General features: G+C 40.0%; 1 protein-coding gene across 3 annotated transcripts; it reads right to left on the bottom strand.

The window, feature by feature from the left end:
• Positions 1–560: 560 nt before the first annotated feature.
• Positions 561–24145, bottom strand: tcf3b (transcription factor 3b). 3 transcript variants are annotated; one of them, XM_030726998.1, is made up of 21 exons: positions 23637–24145; positions 20780–20876; positions 18790–18862; positions 13608–13681; positions 12887–12956; positions 12300–12340; positions 11951–12083; positions 11363–11409; positions 6047–6143; positions 5797–5897; positions 5407–5518; positions 5222–5280; positions 4579–4654; positions 4053–4114; positions 3691–3888; positions 3043–3151; positions 2723–2870; positions 2379–2432; positions 1222–1454; positions 984–1135; positions 561–852 (listed from the first exon to the last, which is right to left on the bottom strand). In XM_030726998.1, the coding sequence occupies exons 2-20, from the start codon at positions 20852–20854 to the stop codon at positions 990–992; spliced, it is 1908 nt and encodes a 635-aa protein (XP_030582858.1). In that variant the 5' UTR covers positions 20855–20876; positions 23637–24145; the 3' UTR covers positions 561–852; positions 984–989. The 3 variants fall into 3 exon arrangements, with proteins under 3 accessions (XP_030582858.1, XP_030582859.1, XP_030582861.1); XM_030726999.1 differs by having other exon boundaries at positions 5425–5518; positions 23637–24142; XM_030727001.1 differs by lacking the exon at positions 20780–20876 and having other exon boundaries at positions 23637–24143.
• Positions 24146–25299: the final 1154 nt, after the last annotated feature.

Genomic DNA, 25299 nt, shown 5'->3' with positions numbered 1-25299 from the left:
CTTGGCTAATTCATCATCTTCAAGGAAGAAGTTTTCAATTCCAAGTCTCCAGATGCCTTGTGGGATGCAACCGGGCTCCAGTCAGACTTCCCGTTTTTTCATGCTTCAAACTGCGTTTTTACTGTCAAAACTGTGACCTTTGCCTTGTGACCTTTGCCTTGTGACACCCCCCCCCCCCCCGAGCCCCACACACACAAAGAAAAGAATTTTGACAGTTCAACTTCAACTATGGGCTTGGTTACATAACATATGTAAGACTGTACCATCACGCTGGGAATGACATACATTAAAAATAATTGCTCATACACATAAGCAATCCCTCACAATAAATGTTCCTCATATGTAAAGCAATTTGCTTAAATGTCAAATAGAAAACATGTAACAATTAGGCACAAATCCTTGATTCAAATTGTATTTGTCTACGTCTCTTTTCTTCCCCCCACCAGAGCACCTCTCGGCAGTGTATGAAGCCCCAATGTGTGGCAGGACAAAAAAAAAAAAAAAAAAAAAAGTACTCTGGCATTCCGTCATCATTGTGTGGAAACCAGAAAAAAGTCTTACATGTTTAAAAAAAAAAAAGGTAAACCTTGGGAGGGAAAAAAAGCAAAAAAAAAAACCCAAAAAAACAGTTCTTCACATTTGAGCTTGTAGTCATGGTTGGGAGTGCGACAAACAGGCTGTGTCAGTTTTGGCAGTATGCATGTGTGTACGAGTGTGAATGTGCATCTTGAAACTTGAACGGACAATACACAGACATGTCCACATATACACACACACACACACTTGAGAATAACGGGTGGAAGAAATCTGTTAAGGCCACATCCTGTGACAGCCAGGAAAACACCACCAGATCTGGAAAAAGGAAGTAGCACAAAGACATTATGCAGTAATATTCCTACATAACACAGAACTGATAAAATGTGACTGCCAGTAATAAATACTTGCAAGAGGGTTAAATTCTACCTCCCATCTTTAGGGCCTACCTGGTGTTACATGTGGCCAACTGGATTGTGGCCATCTCCACCCATGCTAGGATGGCCTCCTGAGAGCTGCATGGGTGCCTCACCCACCACCCCAGACACTTTCTCTTCCTCACGGCGTTTTAAACATGCTGCTTTTGGGTTAAGGTTACGCTCTGACAGAAAGAGGAACGCAGAAATTAGCCTTCTTAATGAACTAAAGTTGTGATTTCCATCTGTAAGACTTTAAGTGTAGACGGACCTCTGACTTGTTGTTCTAAATTGAGGATGACATTAACAGCTTGGTGAAGGATGAGAAGTTTGGTCTGAGGTTTGTCATGACTGAGGTGCAGCTGGCACATCCTCCCAAGCTCCTTAAATGCCTCGTTGATGTCCCGTACTCTGAGGCGCTCACGGGCATTGTTAGCCACTCGTCGTTCCCTCTCACGCTCCATCTTCACCTCAGGGGGAATGTCTTCATCATCGTCCTGACTGCTATCAAGCAAAGATGAAATTTCAAATTAAAAGTGCTCAAATTACCATTCCACTGTTTTAAGCAGAATAGGAATGGCAGACTCTAAAGTGCTGGGAAAAGATAACTGAAGGAAAGTGCTGGCGGCAATGCTTCACTTGTAACACACACACTTTAATTTGACAAATCAAGCCAGCAGTTTAGTTATATTGCCAAATTTTGGGGGTGGGGGAAAGGGGGTAGTATTTACATTGTGGAATTATTTGCATCATTTTGAATTTGTGGATGGGGGGGGGGCACAAACAAATGTGAAATGCAAACTTTGTACTGTGGCCTAAACAACCTCTGGAGAATGTAACCAACAGGCACAAAGAATCACAAATGGGGCGTTTGTGTTCGATAATGCAAAATCATGTAAGTAAGTTAAAATGCTGTAACCTTTTAAAATAAACATTTTGTATTACAAGTTATTATTTCCAGTACTGCTGAAAAAGCAGCAACTCCCACTTCATATAATCATTTAATTAAAATGATTATAAAAGTTATAAAAATGTTCTCTATGTGTGAATAGGTTGCAGATTTAAAATGTATCTCCTCTAAGAAGCTAAGCATGGTAAACAGCTTCAGCCTTCATGCTACATTGTTAGTTACTGTTAATGCTGGCCTCGGAATAAATGTCTTGTTTTGTCCTTGTAATCATTCATAGCGTTAGGGTTAGTCTAGCCCAGTCTAAAGAGCATTTCAAGGTCAAATTTCAGAACTTCTAGATACTAAGTATACAGAAATGGTGAATAATGAATAGTAAGTTTCAGAATGACAAATATTATGACTCTGAAGGACAGAGATCGTGTAGACACCAGCTCCAACCAACAGCATTTGCCTGCTGAGTGATGTCTGTCAAGAGCCCACAAAGCATTAGAAATTGATCTTCTTTTGGAGAAACTTACTCATCTTTCTGGTCTGAAAGGCCAGAGAGCATCTGGAGGGTCAACGCCTCCTTTCTGAAAATGTGACATGAAGGGAGGGGGGGTGGTTTGACATCATTAAACACCTAACATAGCCTAGGCAATCACTGGGAGACACAGGAAAGAAGAGATGACTAAGACGAATTAAACTCTTGTGAAAGTGACAGGTGACTCCCTTTATATACTCTTACTGACAAAACAATCTTCACCTTTGTTTGATTAAAAAAAAAAAAAAAAAAAAAAAAAAGAATCTGATTTTTACAGCATGTTAAAAATATTTTACAAGGTTTCAGGTGAAAAGCGCCTCAACAGCTTAAGGATTTTACCTTGTTCGACTGCGCGCTGCTTTGGGGTCTTTCTTTTCCTCCTCTGACTTGTCTGCAACAGATGAGTTTTCATCATCCTCTTTGTCTTCTCTTTTGATATCTGAACTGCTGGAGGAGTGTGTGGAGCGAGCCATACCACCTGGGAGACCTAGGGACAAATACAGAGTGTGAAGTTTTAATTTAATAAAGGCTAGATATTTTCAAATTCAGGAAAGAATGCAGCACCAGTTGTAATGTGGGAAGCTATTAAAGTCCAAAAGAAGTCTGTGCATATAGAAAAATAGACATTTCTATAAATAATAAATATTAATCAAACTTACTGGTAAAGCCTTCTGGCTGGCTTACTGCTGGTGTGGGTCCAGATGCGTGATGACCGTGCAGAAGAGTGCTGCTGGGAGGAAGGCCTGTGGGTTCCTCATGTTTCCCTCCCTGTTGGTAAAGGTGGGGAATGATCATAGTATAGCAAAACTTTGCCACAGCAAAACAGACTGCAAAGGCTCCCCCAACAGAAATGTATGTGCCCAACTTGCACAGAAAGCACAAAAAAAAAAAAAAAAACAACTAAATTTTTCAATGATATGAAAATGAAAAATAATGCATACTTTTTTTTTTTTGGAATGGGATTTACTTACCTCAGGGAAAATTATGTATAAAAAAAGTATAATACTAAATTCATGCTATATAATCTTTGGCCAGTAGATGGCACAATGTAATCCAGCTTGATTTTTCTTCTTTTTAATCTAAATTCTTTCTTGGGAAAAAGAACAGAAAATGTATCTGTTCAAAAGGACAACTTGTTGTTCAATGTAAAATTAAATACAACAAAGTTTCCTCTTCTAAGTGTAAATAACTTCCCATGTCAGTTTTTGTAAAACATTTTACAAAATACAGTAGAGTATGTTACTTCAAACCTCCATACCGACACAGCTTTTTCAGAAATGTACTGAATTTGAATATCCATGGCTCACCATTGCAGAATGTCTGTTGCTGAGGGCAAGACTAGCATTGGGGAAAGCTGGAGAGAGGCCTCCGAGACCCCCGTTGTGTACTGAGGACAGCAGGCTGTGCATGTCAGAGTGGGCGCCCTCTAAGCCAGGGCCCTGGCCCACAGCATGGCTGCGGAGCACGTGGATGGCCTCTTCCAAACGATCCTCCATTTTACTTTGCTGTGCAAATATATGAAATATTTGCTAAGTTTTCAAGATGAAGGCAGTACTGTGCACCAAACTATTAAAACAAGGCATGATATACAAAGGCTAGAAGAACACACCCATATGGGCAACATCAAGTTTTTAATTAGTTTTGATGCAAAAGAGATATCTTGGCATACCAGCGCATGTGGTGGCCCTTCGTAGTTGGGTGTGGTTGGTCTTTGCCACTGAGACTGAGGTCCTGCAGAGAGAAACATTGGGCTCGGGTTAAGCGGCATTTCTCAACTTTACACCAGATGGAGCTGCAGACACATTTTTCTACAGAAGAATATTAAAAATAAACTAATACAAGTACCAGGCAAAAGTTTGTGACAAAAACAAGGTCCCATCAGACTGAACAAGTGAAATAAATTGTACTCATCAAGGTACTGTGTAATAGACATTGGTGGATTATCCAAATTTGTAGTTGCATGGCAAAAATTAAAAACAGCAACAGAGATGAAGCCACCTTAGCTCAATTTACCAACCTTTTGATTTGCAAAATCTAGACAACCTTGAGGTTCACATGAATTTCTCATCAGTAAATGCAGAATTGGTTTAAGCTGATGCAACTTAAACTTCTGTTATTCTAATGAGATTATCTTTTTAATGTGCGGTTTACAAAGTGCTAACAATATTACACTATACAAGAGAAATTAACTGTACCTGCAATAGCCTGAGGAGATCCAGGAGTAGATGGAGCTGAGGAGAAGTTATTACTGTTGTGGTCCGAAGGGTAAATCTGAAAGTATGAGCGAAAACACCTCAACTTTGTGTAGAATACAACAAAACAGAACAAACTCTCAAACTACTGGGTTCAATAGGTATTAACAGTATAGGTAAAAATGTATATACACACACTTTAATATAACCGTTTGTTATATTACAAACAAATGGTGCCTTTTGTCATGACCTTGTAAATAATTTAGGACTAGGTTTTCATAATTTTTTGTAAATCTACCAAAAAAATAGACTTAAGGACTGTTTGGAAAATTAAAGTGTTTATATCAATTAAAGCCAAAAACCAACCTTTTTAGTTTTTTCACTTCCCCTTTCAGCATATTTTTCAACAATTAAATCTGTTTTGGATAAAACTCTTGATATCCAAAATAATGCTAAACTATCAATCTAACATTTTTGTAATTTTCAGACACCACTGAGCAGAATTTCCACTTAATTCTCCAACAGAATTTGCCATCACTGTTGATTTTCCCTTTGTCAAAGGATATAAAACTCTCAGGAAAATTATTTTAAGCGTTTTATTGCCCAGCACTAATTTAAAGCAACAAACAAAAAGAAAAGAACTCACTGAGGCAAGAGCCTTTCCAATTTCATCTCCTGAACTGCCAGCTGTGGTGCCTCGGTTGGCTGCAGAGATAAAGTAAATGTGAGTCAGATGACTTGTTAATTTGGGTGGGGACAAAAACAAAACAAAACGGGGGACACTTTGACCACAGGTGTCAAAATACTGATGGACAGATTTGTGATGCGCACATTTCAGAAGTTCCTCACCCATTATGCCTTCTCCGTTGATGGTGGGTGTGTGGTTGTAGGTGGTTGGGGCCGAGTGGAAGCCGTTGACTTCGCTGCCGTGCAGAGGATAGTTCTGTGGGGACAGAGGCAGGGGGTGATGTTTCTGGAGAAAGGATACAGGTAGAATCATAAAGGACAAAAAGCTGCTCATAGATAATGAGTCCATTTGAATTATGTGCTCAGTTTCATGAGAATGGGTATAGCATGTTGAATATCAAAAATGTTAACAGCACACGTAGAATATAGCATCATGAGTTTGTCATTCATGATAAAAAGGACATAATCAGATAACTGTTAAAAAATTACTACAAATATCCAAAATTAACATTGGATTGAGGCATTTCTACCCACCATCCTGTCCTGTGGATTAATTGCAGAGAAGGAGCCTGGTTGTCCAATATGAGGGGAATTACCCAGCATGGCAGAGTAGCCAGAAGATGACCATGGGTCGTCTAAGAAAACCAGATTTGGAAAAAATGAAAATTTTTTCACCACAAGCTTTACAGGCCATAGTAATATTTTATGAAATAAAATTATCTTGCATGTAAAAAGAGCCGGTGTAGACTCCAGGCCATAGTAATATTTTATGAAATAAAATTACCTTGCATGTAAAAAGAGCCGGGGTAGACTCCAGGCTTTGCACTAGGGTATCCCCCATTTTCCCTGGTATACTCGTCACCAGAGGTAGAAGCATACACCTAAACAAACAGACAAAACAAGCAGTTGGACTACAATTCTGGCAAAAACAACGATATACACCAGCAGTGATATGGTATCACGATGTTTTCCTATGAATCCTGATCCATTATGAAAGATGAACTATGATGGTATTGATCCACCTTGTCTTTGCTATGGACAACCATTTAATTACACTAGCTCCAAGTGGCCACAAGATGGCAAGAGGGAGTCTGCCAATGGTGGAGAAGGAAGGCCGGCTCCTCGCCTGTGGAGGAGAACACAGTGGCCATGGCATGCTGGGCACAGCGACGGCTTGGATCCCAGTGCACAGTGAGCACTTCCTCTAGCTCCTAGGACCCCAGTGACATCGCACTGCCTGGCCTGCAGCCCCTCCCTGTAACACACTCAGTATCAGCTCGCACACATACCATGCATTCAATGAGCCAACACACCCATCCATACACAATCCAAAAGCTATGTCCTCAAACCCACACTACAGCATCAACAGAGGATTGCAAATATGACAATGAACAACTCTGATTAATATTTTAGACATTTTATACTTGCACCTCTAAGAGATCAATCACATATTGTTCCTAAATACTGCAAACAACCATGGATGCTGGGCCTCCGAACACACAGACTGAAGACAGACATGAGACGCCTTCAATTTCCAGACTATCAGCCACCACTCAGGCCTCCTTTTCCTCTCCTCCTCTGTAGTACATGCAGATAGAGGAAGAGAGAAAGAGAATGGAGGCTATGCTGCAAAGAATGCTAATCCAGAGAAGGGATTTTTTCTGTAATTTGATTTAACAGGGAGAAGTGGAAAGGGAATGGAGAGATGCACTTCTAATTACAGAGCCATCTGCCTGTTCCTGGACCACATCCAACTCCACAGGCAGCTGGGCTGAGGAGAGGGAGTGAAGAGAGGGAGAGAGATGGGGGCTGGGATCCAGTCAGCAAGACAGAGAGAGAGAGAGAGACACGGGGAGAGAGAGAGAGAGAGAGAGAAACGGGGAGGGAGAGAGAGAGAAACGGGGAGGGAGAGAGAGAGGGAGAGAAAGAGCGAGAGAGAGAGAGAGAAACAGGAAAGAGAGAGATTGCAATGGGTAGGGGGTGGTAAAGGGGCAAGGGGGAGGACTGAGGGGGAAAAAAAATGAAGGCCCTGATGATTTATGAAATGGGTAGAGAGATAAGGGGTGTTGAGGGGGACAGGAGAAGGTAATCTAAATGACTTAAACAAAGCTTGATATGGCCAGGGGAGTGTGAAGGAAACAGGGGATTTAAAATGATCACGGTTAATTCAGGGGAAAACATGATGGAGATGGCTTCATTTAACAATAGGCTTTGAGTTGTTCTTTCACGGGGAACAATGTCGAGTGAATCCTGCCGCTCTAGATGGGAACACAGGACTACACAATGACTAGTGCTGCTGGATAATTGTATTCTCAGGAAGAAAGGGATTGCTAGGGTAAAATCCTCAACTAATGGGGGTTTAATGTAATTCAGGTTATGACCGTGTAAAGGTCTCTACACTAGGAAAAAAAAAATGCGGCTTGTGGCAAGGGGTGGGGAGTAGATGAAGATTAACATCAAACTAACCTCAGAGCGCTTTATTCAACCACAGGGGTTTGTGGTTAGTATACTGGACAACTAGGGGGCAGAAGAGAGGCTCCTCCATGTTTTTTGTTTGTTGCACATGAAAGGGGGTGTTAGGTTTACAGGGTTAGGGCAAGGGTCTTGTGCACAGGTAATGCTGGGAAACAGAAGTCAGCTAGCTTGAGGGAAAATGGGATATTCCAATGCACTCATTTGGCCACTTAAAGATTTAGAGCAAATTGATTTCTGTAACAAAAGTAGATAAAGAAAATAAGTAGAATATGCTGATGAGGTAGTAAAGAGAAGCAGCAAGGGAGGAGTGTGGGAAGGAGGAGAGACCACAGGATCATCACCAGCTATCATTAATCTGGGCTCAGACACAGGGCTAAGAGGCCTCACAAGCATTGCGCCTCACAACTGGGTCACTCACAGGGGGAGGCCCACCCAGGCCATCATGTGGTGAAGCGTAGGCGGAGGGCTGGGTGAGGTGGGGGAGGGGGGTTCACACACAGAAGTCTCATCATTCGCACTAAAACCACGCAGCAATCGTTCACGCTGCAGGGACCGACTGAGGTTCAGACAGTGAACAAGAGGGGGCCTCGGCCAGACAGAGAGTTCACACTCAGTCTCTGTGATGTAGTCACTTTGGCGAAGCCTGTCTGCACATAGAGGTTTCGGCGGCCACTTCAATATGACAACACCCACAGGTGGAAGACAGCAGCAGAAGTAATGACTTCTTCATTTCATAAACAAACAAGAAATCAAAAAATTTGGCTCAGCAGAGAGTTCACCAGGTTCAACTTTGATCTGTTCCCATAGTTACACTTGACTCAATCTGATAAACACAAATCTAATCAATGCGCAGACTGTATGTCAATTTAAGAGTCAAGACACAGCTCTAGTCAAGTCTGGCTAAATTTCCTGTCAGACTACACATCTGTAGGTCTGATATGGAACTTGTCAGACAATATCAACCCTTTGAATTTACTTTCTTTATGCATGTAAAGCAATCAGTGTCAGTCTAAGTAAATGCCTTTATGAAAATCTGTAAAACATATACTAAGATGATAACAAGACCCATCACCGATGGGAATATCTTCCAGCGATTAATGAAAATATAAAATTAATTTGGAAGTCAGGATAACATTACAGACCCGTTTCATAATAGAAAACCCTTCAGATGACATATTATTACAATCTGCAAACTATTTTTGCCCTAATTTGGAGACCCTGCCTTAAACCTTGAGTCACCAATGGGTTAGTAAAAATATAATACATATTCCAGCATAAATATGTTTTCAATACTAACAATACTCATTACTCATTAAATGCTGTAAGAGATTGATATTCTGTGATTTTCTTTAACATTTCTACAAATACTTTTTGGTAATTACATCCTGGAACAGCCACAAAAAAATTCCATGTACACAAATTAGATAAAGTACATACTGCATATCTTGTACAAGTGTGTATATTAAATACTGTCTTTCTATTAATATAATCTATAACAACACGCCAGACATAATGCATACTTACAAGGTACTCACATCATAATTGTGTACAGGAACATTGCTACATAATCTGCTGATCTCAATGCATTATGTATAAAATCACTAAAATAATAAGGCAATCATGTACAAAATATAATGGAACCCTGTTGTTTACATTTGAGCAATATTGCTGAACAGTAGGTATGGCTTTAATATTGCTCAACAATGAGTGACAGTCTTTACTATTCATGGCCATAAATCATTCCTGAACAACATGTTAGACAATGCTCAGCCCGTCAGAATTTGGCATCACAGGCTAATCAATAAGGCTGCTATAAACAGGCTGGCTCTTTACCCAGAAATTTGTGATTCCCCAGTTTCTTACTAATTAGCTACTGCCAGCTATTCAGTGACCTAGGTCAGTTGCTAGATCCCCACTTTCTCCATTCCAGTCAATAATGGTCAAGTAGGTATAGCCAACCACACAGCACAATATCTCTCCCTGATTAGAATAAGCCAATCAGGGAGAGAAATAGTCTCATATCATTTGCATACATTATCATCGCATTAGCAGCCTGAAATCATCCATGTTGTTTACTATCCACTTCAGATAAATGCAGCCAAAGTGTACAAAGGGTACAATATTCATATTCAGGAATATGAATATTGTGTTACACATCTTTCAAGAGTAAAGAACACATATGCCAAATTTCATGGCTCAACTCCTTGTGGTTTTGGAGTCTATAGACCAGAACGGTCAAACCTCACAAACAGACGCCCAGACTGACGGACGGTATGACAACAATATCTTCCCGCTTTATTTCGCACACAGGGCACAGACAGCTGAAAAAAATTGAGATCTTGATTTAAATCTTTTCTTCTGCTTGTGTTCATAGCACTGTGGTGAAATGCAGATGCCACAAGTGTGGATATGCAAAGATTCACTTCATCTTTTAGGTCACTCTTGTCATCTTAGAACTACAGTAGCATGAGGATAGGATTACAGAAGACGTTTGTGCAGTGGCAGCATTTCATATTGATGATCCACTGGCAGCTTAAGCATCAAGACAGCTCTAACAGCAACACAGGCAAGCTATACATGATCATCTTTCTCAGTTTAAATAACCTGTTATCAGCACACAAAACTCATATACATTATGATAAAGATTTCTAATTTGACCAACAGCAGCACCAACGGCCTAATTCCTTGTCAAGTCAAATAAAGAGCAGTATTCACTGAGTGTATATTCAAACATGTAACAATGACTAGTATTTCCAACAATGGTTGGCTGCCATCATCCTCACATCAGCTGCATTAGCAGCTGGGAACTCTGAGCCCACTGCTAAAATGTGGCAGTACAGTATATCAAAACCCTATGAAATAATCCTTTACCTTGGAGCAACAAGTTATTGCTTTTAAGTATGTTTAAAGCTTAATCCTTTTAAGTTTTGTTTTCCCCAGGCACAAAAGTTAAAAATAACCCAATACAGAGGAACAAACTCTTGACATTGCTATTAAAAAAAATTGAAAATTTGGATAGCATAATTACAATTACCTACTTAGCTACACGTCTTCCAGTTTGTACATTGTAGAGGCCAGCAAAAACAGATTTCAAGGTTATTCTATGAAAGATTTGTTAGACTCTGAGCTTAAGAAGGCAATGAATCAAATTACAAACCTTCAGCTACATCCAAAAAAAAAGGTCAGACCCAAACCTTGTACGATTTGTGCGTCAGCCAGCATGGTCCATGAACATTTAATTGTGTTCTCATGAAATATATAATTCAAAATAGGCTATAGAAAAGATAAGTTGACAAACTCAACAAAGCACCTAAAAACCTACAAAATTACTTGTCTACATGACAAGCAACCCAGAACACCACTTGAAACCACTTGACTATACAGACAACCACAGTGATGATGTTTACTGCGGCCTGAGTTGCCTAACTGTCAGCTCGCTAAGAGTCTGACTGAGCAGAGGGTCTTTACCCCTGTCTGTCACAGAACTGCTCAAGCAGAGCAAGGAAAGCAGTGTGTATATGTGCAGAAAGAGACAGAGAGAGACAGAAAGAGAGAGACAGAAAGAGAGAGAGACAGAGAAGGGACTGGCTGTGAGCTGTGTAGACGAGCAGAAATAAGCTCTTACCGAGGACGGCAGGCCAGGGGGTTTCCGAATCTTCTTTGGCTGGGTGTCTACATACAGGCAGCAGAGACATACAGAAAATGCGTAAGAGATAGAAACACAAATAAGGACTAAGCAAAGGCAAATTTGCAATTGCTATGTTAGTATGTGTGTATTTTAAAGTCCAGACCAGAAAATAAGAAACATGCTCCAGGAAGTGCATGCCACTGTGTGCATGCATTTCAGTTTGAATTAAATTTTGAGGTGCAGCTATCTGTATACACTGTAGCTTTGTATTCAACAGATTTATATTTATGTTTAACAGAACAACATAGACACTGTTTTTGGCCTGATGGTCTGACAAAACAAGCAATGCAAACAATTTTTAAATGTCACTTTGGGTTATGGGTAATTGTAATGGACAGTTTTCACCATTTTCGACCTACTATATACGACAAAGTTAAAATCATTTAGAAAATAATTAGCCAATTAATCAACATAATTATTAACTACTGCCACTGTTGACAAAACAAAAAACAATTGGTGGAATCCTGAATGACACCAAAAAGAAAACAAAAAATTAGTAGCCACAGTGCATGTCATGTGACGTACCTATGGCTCCTTCAGGCGGCCTTCTCCTGGGGTTGTTAGGGTATGAAGGATAAAACTGAGAGCCAGACTTCAGACCAGAGGGTGACATGGGATCTGGGCTGGGCATCGCTATGTCGCTAGGAAGAAAACCAGGCTAGCAGAAGACAGAGAGATAAGATTTACTAATAAAACACAAGCGTGGGAAAGGACAGCTACTTTCTAATAAATCAAGACTGCTGTTAATTGTAAGTGCTTGACATGAAAACAGAAGCGAAAATACAGGGTTTCTTTTGCACAGGCAAACTATGTGAAATTAGGTCACGTGTATAGCCTTGATGTTAAATGCAAGGAATGAGCACAACTGACAAACCTGGCTTCCAAACGGAGGATATGGTGGTCTCTCATTTTTACCTGTGAGGTGAAAATGGATATTTCAACATTAATTCAAGTGAAAGCCTGAGCTGTATACACAGATTAAGATGCAATGGAGTGTGCTAATACAAATAAAAAGTAGGTTTTTCTAAAGTACAAAAAGTCCAGAGATGCCCTCCTTTTTTTTTTTTTTTTTCTTCTTCTCAGTACGCTCAGCTGCATAAAGCCGCCCGCCAGACAAAACCCTAGGGAAGGTTTCTGCTTCAATAACCTAACATCCCCAACACTCAACGAATGAACACACTCTCTCACACACACACACACACACACACACACACACACACACACATCCAGAAGACAGTTCTATGGTCATAAATGTATACACAACAGTCAAATAAGTCACCATCAGCATGAACTGGAGGTTTTAAAGCTGGACTTTGACAAAGCAACATTCCTCTGGTGGTACCAAGATGAAATTTTGCTAATTTTGTACACTAATACAGCATAAGTGCTAAACTATACAATTGAGTATTTTTAAACAGATAAAAATGTTGAAGTCTAAAGAAAGCAGTTTAAAGAACATACCAGCAATCCCTGAACTGATGAATGGAGAGGACAAGGCTTCATGCTCACTATAGTGGGATCCTTCATAACCCTGTGGGATCAATGGCACACACAAAACAAGACAACTAACCATTGAAAGCAAAGGAGAATGTAACTAAAGAACATGCACAAACTAACCTTAGGCATATAGACTAACACACTTGCATGGCCAGCTACAAATTTTTTGCACCCCTGCATGGCTTAGCGCTTACCCTCCCTCTGCTCTTCTGTCTAACTAACAGGATCCATGCCAAACAAATCTGCATCAGCTCGAGGGAATCAAACCAACTTTCTTAATTATCAACTTGTGGTAATCAAAGCTTGCTGCATCCATTTCACCCCATGTTCCTTGTATTTACACAGAGTTGTGCCAAGACAGTTATGGTAGATGTGAAGCTGCAATTACCGGTGGGCTTCAACAGAGGTTCTGGGCTACCAGAAAGCTTGCCAATGCAGGATCCTGGGCCAAAGTTATTAGGTAGAAAGTAAAACTACAGCTTCAAATTGCATATGGCACATGGAAGAGAAAAGTACTAAGCTGTAGTTGTGGTTGGGGGATAGGAAGTTTGTGTTTTTAATCTATGGCAGTGTGATTAACTGAATGTGAGAGTGTGTGACGATATCATGGCATCTGGTGCTACTGCTTTGCAAACTTATAATCATGAGCGACTAAAGAGGGCGAGTCTGTGTATTTGGAGCTTACCCGTCCTTGGGGGAATGAGGGGCTGTTCTGTTCTCCGGAGGCCCAAGACCCGGAGCCGCTACGCTCATCTATCGCTGTAAAATGGCACATTAACAGGTAGGGAGGATCAGCATTAGTCTGAAGTAGAGTTTGAATGATCGAAACACAGGTTGAACTAAATGCTAGAAGAAGTTAAATGTTCTCACCTGGAGATTGCTAACTATTATCATATGCATTACTGCATGATATGAACAGTTTTGACAATGGAGTTAGACAAAGCATTTATTCTAAACGTTTTATGTTCTTAAGTGGCTACAATGGACTTTCAAAAGCAAGGACAGAATTTATACTGATCAAAGGCAATTCTGTTCAAGATGCTATGCAATGTTAATTTCCAAAGATAAATGTAGGAAACACTGTGCCTTATGGTCAATCAATAACAGAACATTAACATTACCATTCTAATGTAATCCAATTGTTGTGAGTGTAACGTGGCATCTAAACCACATTTAAATGCCACTCAGTGACAAACAATGAGTAATGCCAAAAATTTAAATACTGTGTTTTAGGTAACGAAAGAGCCTATGTGCAGCACAAAGAAAACACAGCCAAAAGACTGGTGGAGCAGAAAACTCCAAAATACCCCCATCATCCCCTTCTCCCTGTCTTATGCACTAATGCTATCCAGGCTCTCTGGAGACACAAGGCTTAATTGCATGCTGATTTGCATAATTGTGCATATTAATGTGGTTTCCTTATGAATATTCATATTTCGTCTTTGATTTTTGCCTAATTAAAAAAATGTGTGTGAGAAAGCAAAAGAGAGTGAGCGAGTGGAAGGAGAAAGCAAGGGGACGGGGATGGGGGGGTGAACAAGAGTGAGAGGGGTCTGGGTGAGATCAGCAGCCTAGCTGACAAGTGAGAATGAGTGATGAGACTAACAGAGCGGTGCAAGCACCTACACACGCTGCGACAGCCGTGATCTATGGAGCTGATGCCAGTGGCATGGAGAATCAGGCGAGCAGCTAGGAGAGGGCACCTCAAAAGATCAGCCGTGCTCACTGTCAGATCAGCCCTGCTGAAAGGCCACAACACTAATAAAGTGCTGCACCACCGTCAACCATGTCCAATGGCACAGGACACTGATGATGAGCTCGCTGCTAAATAAAGATGACAGACTTTGTATGGAGACACTTCAGCCAAAGCTTGGTGCCAGGAGAAGTAATACCAAATTAGTGAGATAAAAATCTAGTTTAGATGAGAGGCATCAAAAATGTCTGCTTTTAGCCTTGCAAATTTTAATTCAAACAACTTCTCTTTTCTACTTGAAGACACTCTAACTTCATCCAAAATTGCTGTTAGACCACAAGTATTTTCATACGCACTAAATACTGAAAAGTTATTGGTAACACACACATTCATGTATTACCACTGTCAACAACCTGTATTCACTAGACCTATGAGACAAACAAGCAGCAAGCAGAGTTACGAGAGTAACTTCATCTTCGCAGCTATTTTCAATACACCACTCATCTGGCTGTGAAGCCTCCATTTGGACAACAGGGGTGCTGAGGATGAAGCGAAAGCACGGCTGTGCAGGAGAAGTCTGACAACATTGTTTCACACTTAGTGGAGTAATTAACTCGGAGGCAATTAAACAAAGGTGGAGAGCTGCCGAGGTGACACTGACGCCTAAGAGAGCCCAACTACGCCAGAAGAGAGATCTTTCTATTGTTGTTAATCTCCTGTCACATTTTGTCAAACAAAAATTCACTGTCACAAAATTAAAATGATGCAAAAAAAAAAAATAAATTATTATTCTGAGTCTACACTGCGCATTATATTAAAGATGTTATTTAGATGCCTCATATGTTACCATAAATGTATCTTTAAAGTAGGTCAGTGATGTTCTCTCCTGCATTGGTTATTTTGGCCAACAAAATAACTAATTTTCTGACCAGCCTTTTGTGTGTGACCTAAAAAAAAAAAAAAAAAAAAAAACTGCATTTAACATTTATGCAGTCTCATTCTGAATGAACTAATCCTGGACCTTTTTTCCAAATTTATTTCACTGTTAATCCATTAATTTCTCTGACTGTTTTACTGTACAGCACAAAAACAAAGCCGCCTCTTAGAAAAGTTAGTAGCTATCAACTGTTATCAACCATCACCGCAGTTTATTATCATGACATCACAGTCAATGCGATACTGGGCAGCAGTGCTAAAACATCTCATGTCCTTTGACAGCTTACAGTTTTGTGCTGTGTTGTTATCATTTTTGCCAAAAAAACACTTTTCAGTGTTTCTACAATGGCTTCAATAATCACTAATAATGACATAAAAGGCCTATTGAAGCACATTATTAACACAATAAAATGACTATCCAATTTTTTATTTCAACTTGGATGAAAACAACACCGCACACAGTTACTGCTAAACCCTGATGCCGGTGTGTCTTGTCAGTGGGTTGTTTATCCAAGAACTTTAGAGACTGCATGAGAACAGCAAGAGAGTACTTGAGAAATGAAGCTCATGCTAATTTAGACTTATAATCTGTAATCAAACTTAGCCCACTATCAGGCAACATACTGTCCAGAAAGGTGTGATGTGTAATGTGACCATTACTACTTTATTAATACTGAAAATATAAGTTTTATCAAAATTAGAGCAGTTAATGATGCATTTCTTCAAATAGGCAAATAATATTGCGACTAAAAAAAAAAAACAAACAAAACCCTGAATAGTCCGCATTATTAGTTAGACATTAAAAAAGTCATGGATTTAGCATGAAAACAACAGGTTCTCTGGATTTCTATCACATCCATCTAGATTTTGGCATGACCACTGCGAATGTACTCACATGGCAAGACAAATACTGACTCACTACCAGAGCCCAGAAAAATATTTATTTTCTGAGCCACAAAGCTTTCTCACGGCTGCAGGCTCTGAAAACATCTAATTTAGTTGAAAAAGGAAGCCACTCGCCTTTGAGATTTCCTCTTTCTGAGGGCTTAGATTTTCCAACTGCGACTAAGCAATGTACAGAAAAATACAGCACATGACAAAACTGCAGCTGTGTGCAGGTGGACAAGTTAAAGTGCAAAAGTTAAACACAAAGCTTGCAAGTTAGCCATCTAGAGAGACCACATGTGTCGATTTAAAATGTTGTTTGTTGTGATCTAAAGAAAAGTGAGCCTGTCGTGTCCCCTGTATTTGTGTTTGTGTGTGTGTGAAGGGGGTTGGAGACGTTGCCAGCAGCTGCAGAGGTGACAGAGGGGACGCCTGCCTGAAGGCTTGTGGGCTTGGCCAGCTCCCACCACACCGTCACACTCTGCCTCCCCTACTTCTTAAACATCCCACACTTCTTGCCAATCCTCTCCTCTTTCCTCTCCCATCCACTCTACTCTCCTCGACACACCCTTCCCCACACACACACGCGCACACACACACACACACACACACACACACACGCTCAGGCCACTGAGGAAGGGAGAAGGACGCCTAATGCAATTAGCACCCCTCTGAGCACTTTTGTGCTGATGAATAGAGGTGGTCTGGTGGGCCACTAGGCTACTTGCAGCCGTTCCCGCGCTGCTGGATCCCTGAATATACAAACCGCCTAAGTGACGTCATAGATAGGCGTTGTGGTTTAATGGACATCATTTTTAAAGTAGGTTTCCTGGCCTTTAGCTATGTAGCATTGTTTCAAATGACAGGGTCTCAGCTTAAAAACAACAACAACAAAAAAAAAGCACATCCTAAACTGACACATGCACCTACACCATCCAGAAATAATTTGCATCCAGTAAAATGCTGTAGTTTTCTTCCTCATGCATATAGTGTGTTTACAAGAATATGCTTCCTCGTATTGTCTGCCTGTATTCAGCGTAGTATGTGTATTATAACTTGACACAGATCTACGAGAACTCTTAGGCCGGAATTTGCACATGTTAGCTTTTTGGCCTTCTAGCGCCATTAGAGGGTACCTGCTGATCTCCAAAATGTTAAAGGTGACAGCTTTAAGTATCACATTAAAATGGGTTTCAGTGACCGAGGGTCACACTTCGGGACATAGGGAGGGGTGAGGAATTAACTCCTCACTGCTTAGTAATTGCCTGCTGTAATAGAAACAAACAGAATCCCACTTTCCATGGGCTGATCCCTCTATTCAACAAGCTCTCTCCCACTCTGGCCACTCTCTGCATGCTGGGCCAGTTTAAGAGGCTGCGAGCTAAGGGTGAGGGACATTGTCTCAGATTCAAGCCATTTCCTGCAGATCAGTGGGGGTAAGAGCCCTGTGCCGTGTTGGGGGAGGAGTGTTTTACACTTCAGGGTGGGGGGAGTCGTTTCAAGTCCATAAGCCCCCTTCTTTGCCTTTGTTCCTCAGTGGCCAAGTTCTCACTCTGGGGAACACTGGGGAGTGTGACTCGATTTCACACACCAGGTTGGCAGGGTGACAGAGGAATGAAAGTAACATGACTTCCTAATAACCTTCAGGAAGAGAGAAAAGCTTACTCAAAGCCTTCAGGTACTTGGGTTAATTGGAGATAATTTGACCATTAAAAAATGTGAAACAAAAGACTAAACTGAATAAACAGAACAGTCTGTAGCCCTTCAGTAAGCATATTTTTTTTGTTATTGCTTACATGTATTACACTGAGTAATGTAAACAGATACAACCACAACCACTTTGCTATACATTTTTCTCTGGCAAAAAGCCGATGAAAACTATACAACCAGTCTGTGGATTAGAGAGGATATTATTTCTGAAAATGTAGCTAGATTCGCAAATGAAAATCTGTAGAGCAACCTGCACTACAAAGAAAATTTACCTATAACCAGGGAAGTGGGAAAGTTCTCAAAACATGAGTAAATAAAACTGAAACTATCCGCATCATAAATACCACAAAGGTTAGGTTAGAAATTTTTGGCACCTCAGTGGGGTGACCTTTAATATGTGTGCTCCTTTATGTCAGCAGTAAATTACAAAGACAAGTTCTCTTTTTTGCCTAATCCAGTTTTGCATTTACAATACTGCTAAAGAGCACAGATTTTTAAACAGCTAATTTGCTTACTGTTGCTTTGTAAAATTTCAGCCACAGTAATGTCAGTTAAAAACTATGTGAAAAGATTGTGAATGACACAGGAATTGAAACTAATATAGTTTAAGAAAAATGTTTTGAGATCGAGCTTAAAAGCTTACCTGAGCCACCAAACTGAGAGCTGGCGAGCGTCATTGTTCTGTTTTTCCCATTGGCTACTGGAGGCGCGAACATCTACAAGACAAAAGCAGAGAGATACCATAAGCAACAAGGAAAATGATGGCACACTTCACACATCCTATTTTCACTAATGGCCAACATCACACACACAAACACATCGTTCAGTTGTGATCCCCCACCCCATCCCCTCCACCTTAGAGGCATTTCAGATTTGGATGAGTCTAAAGTGAGATATAAATGGTTTAAAAAAAAAAAAAAAAAAAAACCTTGATTTTACCATATATAACTTCCAGCATCAACAGTAAAACCTACAATCTACTTACAAATATTCTTGGATTTAAAAAATGTATTTTTATTCTATAGCAAACAACACCCAAAACAAAAGTATGCAAATATTGCAATTTGAAATGAAACTGTATTGACATAACTGATATATACAAATACTGTCAGCAAGCTACTGTGGGTTTTACCATGAAACTATGGTGTGAGGTCTAAATATCTGCTATCTTTCAATGACATGGCCAAAGTCTGCTGTACAAACCAAACATTTCTGTAACTAGGACAGAATAACACAATCTTCCACTGCCAGACATGATTTTTTAAAATACACAACATAGTCAAAGATTTTTGAGTTAAAGGCCATCTTTGCTTCCATTACATTTAACTATACTGCAAACATGTTTAGGTTTTCTTTATGCCATGTCCAATCTTGCATGCCTCCCTATGACCAGCCAACAAATAAACAAAGAGGAGGAAATTTGTTTGTGCGATGTTCAGCAGATTCTCACCCAATTATCAATGTCATATTTAAATGGAACATCTGCTGATACAAATTGGCAGCTGATCAATCTGAGCTTTTTTTTTTTTTAAAAACACAAACCCAAGTGACTAACAATGAGAACCTCCCACAAAGCCCCACTCATAACATAGGTTAAGTTTCTTTGAAATACTGGCGGAGTGGCAAGAAATACAACACATTAACAAAGCAGCTAACTGCAACAAGCGTCATCTTCACTATCTTATATATGCACACAATATATAAGATGTTTTAAAACTAAAAGAGAGAAAAAAAAAAAAACAAAACTATTTCTGTTGTTCTCCAGTGTAGCACATCATAAAAACATCAATTCAACGACAACAATTCATTGAGAGTCACAGTTTGGAATTACCGATTATTCTCTGCATATAATAATTATCCAGAACTTGCAATTTAGCCTTGCCAGTTATCCAATTTATTGAGGAGAAGAAAGAAAGAAAAAAAAAAAAAAAAAAACTAACACAGCTCCACTGGGGCTCCGTGATGTTTATGTCAGCTGAAAAAGGCCTCACAGTAAAATGAAACGCAGGTAAATAAAGCTGAACAGAATACCTCCATCCATTTCAAAGATAATGTCTGGAGTATAGCTCTCAAAACATCTTTGAAAATGTCATCTTAAAGACTAAAAATATGACAATGAGAAATGCAGAAGCTGCCTTCTCAGCCAAGTTCATATATCACAACATTTCCCCCTAAGAACCTCCTTACAACACACAGTGGTGAGATTATTCGTACCATGTCCTTTAGCTGCTCCTGACTCAATATTTACATTTTAAAGTGGACACTGTTTGACAGCAGTACAATCAACTTCCTTGTTGCACTACATCTCTGTATCATCTAGGTAATTGAGTAGCCTAAAGTGTGAATTTATACCACCCCCCCACACCCAACAATTCACTTGAAGTACAGCAGTATTTTATCTGCAATACTCAGATGCCAAGAATGAAGAATGCAAACATCTTGATATGACAGAGCCCATTATTAAAGAGATTTTAAAATTTCCATTTTATACGTTAAGCTTCCAACCAAGCATTTTTTTCTTGGTCTTTTTCCCCACTTCCCTCAGACCTCCGCCTATGCCCAGACCTGTATCGCACTCTCCTCCTCCCAGTGCCACCCACCTACCACTGCCACCCAGAACCCCGCTCTCTTACCGCGCTGAAATCCAGGAGGTCGCTGAGTTCCTTGTCAGTTTCCACTGCAGCCATTCTTTGCTGCTGTTCGTTCATACCCTTCAGTTTCTAATAAACCCTACGAGAGAAATTTGCAGATACAGGATTTTAATGGCGCTAGCAAACACAAAAAGAAGTTACATGTTCCTCTTAAACAGAGATGATGGCAATCGATGATTCAAGCTATCCTACTTTTTCTATATCACCCCCCATATCTTGCGCATTCTTATTGGCAAGTTGTTCCTATCTCATTAGATACCAATGCAGGGATGCAGTATGTCAACAATTTACCTTAAAAGCAATTTTGTCATGGCCAATGCTCCCTTTGTTTTCAAAAAGTTCCCCAAAGATGAAAATTATATGCAGGTCTTGTGTAAATGCTATGTTTTTGGAAACTGCCTCAATGAAATATGGGCTAATAATGGCAAAAAGGACAACATGAGCCTACTAAGCAGTACACACTATTTCCCCTCAGACATTGCCTTCACATCCAAGCAGTGAAGGAGATGCCACCATGAAGTGCTGAATACTCTGCCTTCAGTCAAATTACTTCCAAGTAATGACTAAAAAAGTCTTTCATTTTACGCTACCCTGGCAAATAACACAGCCATATGTCGATCATTGCTACATAAAAGAATTTACAATTACAGACATAATTGGGACTATTGTTAGCCCAAGGAAATAGGGGTGAAAAGCAGAGCTAATGACTGTATGCAAACACGTCATTACAAAATTACCATATGTCAACTCAGAAAGGACCTTGTCAAATGACACAGCGAGCATGAATACTGGATTTACCCAGTGTTTTGCATTCCAACGCAAGCCGGAGGCCGCTCTCTGATGCCGAGCGGTGTTTCTGTATGCCTCGCAGGAAAACCAGGGGTAAGGGAACAAGTGGAAGAACAGAAGCACTTGGACACCAACAGGTGGTGTGCTTTTACAGCCTCTTTTCTTATTCAGCACTAGCATAAACAGATGTGATAAATAATAACAAACAAACAAAAAAAAAGATGCACTTATTGGAGAACATGCAGGTGTGTGATGTAGACACATGGGAAATTTGGATTTTTCTTAAGAAACAGAAAGACCAATTTGAAAAAAACTGGCAGACGAAAAAAAAAAAAATAAATCTTTCTCTACATATTTGAAAAAAAAAAAAAACCAAGCCATTTCACTGCAATCCAAGTGCAGAGAAGTCAGACAAGTGAGACTAATTTAACCTTGGGACAAGGAAAGGAAGTAAGCATACACAAAGCACTGCCCCAAGTGTAAATAGGCTCGAAACACATTGTCACTGCTATCCCAAACTTTTGGATAATGAAAGGAAAATACAGCCATACATATACATGCTGCTAAAATAAACTTTTAAATATGACTTAGCCACATAGTTAAATGGAGTAGAGCACATGGAGGGGCTTAATGTTAACAAAATGGCATCTTCAGCTAGTGCTGGATCAATATTTGAAGAAAGCACATTGGGGGTCTTTGTCACCCCACACAAGGCAGAGGAGGCAGGTTATTCTCCACAAAAGGAGTCTACACTTCCAGTAAAACAAACTACTCAAACACAACAGTTACCCCCCCCCCCCCCCCAAAAAAAAACAAAAAAACAAAAAAACAAAAACAAAAACACACTTAAAAGTTTATTATAAATCGTGACAAGTTTAGATATCTGTCCGAGTCTTGGCTTTCAAACATAATAAGAGGCCAAATTAACTTCCCTTTGTTGTCCTGAAACAACAAAGCAAATTTGGGGATATATGAGGATAATGTTGACTTTAAATAGGTTGTGTCCAGTCCAGCAGGCTGTTAAAATAGAAGAAAAAGAGAAAAACTAACGTGTTTATATCAGTGCTATTACTATGAGAACAACATGAGCTGAAAATTAGCGTTTTCAACTGTTGATTCAAATACTGCGCGAAAGTAACGGATGTTAGGGTCTCATGTCATAAACACGTTAATATAAATACTTTTACAACAATGCCAGTGAACATGTGCACCACAGGATGAAGGCTGCACAATATTTGACCAGCTCCGCTAGGCCACATCCAGGGGCCAACCTTTTTACTGACAACTAAACCCATTCACCATTTATTCTGAACCGTGTTGACATCGTCCACAAGAACAACAAAATACACGTCTAATCTCAAGTTCTGCCTCCCCTGTGTAAAAACAAGTGCAACGGCCCTGACCCTGACCCCGGAGAATAAGAGCGAGGCTCCAAACTTCATGCAACAGATACCAAGCTCTTTCTTTCACATATTATTAGGCTCCAATCGTGCATTATGAAGGAGTTGAGTGGAAGAGACGGTGGGGGTGGGAGCATGAGGAATTTCCTGCCAAATGTGCAATAAAATAAGTCTAGCTGGTGGCCAGACACTTCCATAAAGGAATGTTTAAAGGGCTACCAAAAGGATTTTATGGAAAGTTTTTCCCGGCCTGTGTAGAAAATACAAGTCGGTCCACAACACAAAGTTTAGCCAAAATGCTAGACAAGGTAAAGATTTTATATTTTCTCTTAGTGGCTCAGAGCTAAAGCGGCTGAGGCATACGGTGGAAAAACAAAACGAGGCTTGTTAGGCAGCTCTAACATTTAACGTTAATGGGGTCTTTTTGCAGAACAAAGGAGTAATTTCCTTCTCTCTGTGGTTGATGCGGAGCCCATCACACACTTGGCTCGCCACCTCAAACCAGACAAAAACTTAACATCCCCCCGCTTTAACCACACATTCCCAAAAACTTTTCGACAATTTGCAGGCGTCAAAATACGTGTCAATGAAAGCCGTCGAATTCATGCAACTTTCCCCGAAATATGAAGCGTAAAGAATGTGTTTTTTACCTCTCCTCCCCAAGTGTCTGATATCCAAGAGTAAAAAGAAAAGCGGAGACTCGCAAGGGGAAAAACATAAAACTTCAAGAGTATTTCGACCTCAGTGCATGAAACGCATTGGAGCACAGTAGATGTCTTCCTTTTGTCCCGGGAAGCCTGCTTTTTCCACACAGCGCCCACGTGTTTGCTTCAATGTAACAAGTCTGTGTGCAAACAAATCTATTATAGTAACTAATCTCACGTCTTCCTTTTTTGTTGTTACAACTGAGATGATTTCATTCTTCTCGTAGACATCTTCACCACCTCCGTCCACATTGTCAGACGCAACAACGTATCCCTCCGCACAAACGTGACGGCCTTAACGCCAGCGGTGTCCGATTTCAAACGCCTTTGAAAGACGGGCTGTTTTTAGAGAGAAAAAAAGGCAGAGTCAACGTTTTCCGATAGTCGAAACACTGGAAATGTGTAACCGTGACGCTGGTTTTGGGGTACCGTATCTGCAATCCTCAAAATACGGGCGCGCTACGAGCACTAGGGTACCCTGCGGAAGGCTATCGTAAGAAAGTTACCTGCGATTACACAGCAGCAGCTCGACGAGATGGCACGATAAATGCGAAAGAGCGCAACCAATGGGAACGCGTATGCTCTTGATTGACAGCAGCGGAATCGAGTATGCGGGCGAAAAAGCAGTCAAGCCCGCCTTCTTCTTGACGCTCACTTTCCCTGTGTGCTCAGGGAGGCTGGCTGGGGGTGGGGGCGGAGGAGGAGGGGGGGTGGGGGTCGCTGACATCATTTTATTTATTTGGTTGGTGTGTGCGCTTTTTAATTTTTTTTAAATTAACATTTCGAAACTGCGGTTTTACATTAATTTTATTATTATTGATTTCTGGAACTGTATTAAGTAACTGTACTAAGGTTTTGCCGCAATAGTTATACAATGCTATATGTAAAACTATCTTCATTTATCTATATAGATGTTAGTATCAAATACGCATATTATTTTAAATAGATATAGGCTACATATTTTATGGATTATTATATTTTTCTTTTCATTTTTAATCTCGAACCTAAAATAATTGATGCTGACAGTGTCCACTTTTTCTAGATTGCTATACTCAAGAAATATTAACTGCTTAAATATTAAAACATTACCCCACTTACAATAATAATGTAAATTAAATTGATGCTTATTTAATTTCTTGTACTGTCAAGACCTATTCAAATAGCTTCGTTTGTCAAACCAATATATATATATATATATATATATATATATATATGCCAAAATACCATATTTAGGGGAAAAAACTAGCTGAAACGATTAACACATTTTTATTTATTTATTTAATATTTTATTATCCAAATAAATATTCTGATCAGTTATCAGCGATTACTGATCAACCATTTCTGCAGGTTACTAGTTTTTAGATCCGGTCCGTCTTTTGTGACAGAGCTGACAACCATAAGATCAACATACCCCTAGTAACTGCCTGCTCCAGAGCAGAGTGGAGAGGAGGGAGAGCAGAGTATAGGATCACAGAGAAGTGGGGGGGGCGGGGGGAGAGAAATACTTCAGAAAAAAACAGTTCAAACAAGGAGGGCACACGAATGATCAACCGAAATTTGATAATCATATTAAAATGCTCCTTTTATAAAGTACCAACACCAATAGATA

Source organism: Archocentrus centrarchus, chromosome 4 (assembly GCF_007364275.1).
Source record: "Archocentrus centrarchus isolate MPI-CPG fArcCen1 chromosome 4, fArcCen1, whole genome shotgun sequence".
Lineage (NCBI taxonomy): Eukaryota > Metazoa > Chordata > Actinopteri > Cichliformes > Cichlidae > Archocentrus > Archocentrus centrarchus.
Note: the sequence above shows the minus strand (reverse complement) of the source record. Positions and strands in the feature narration are given on the sequence as shown.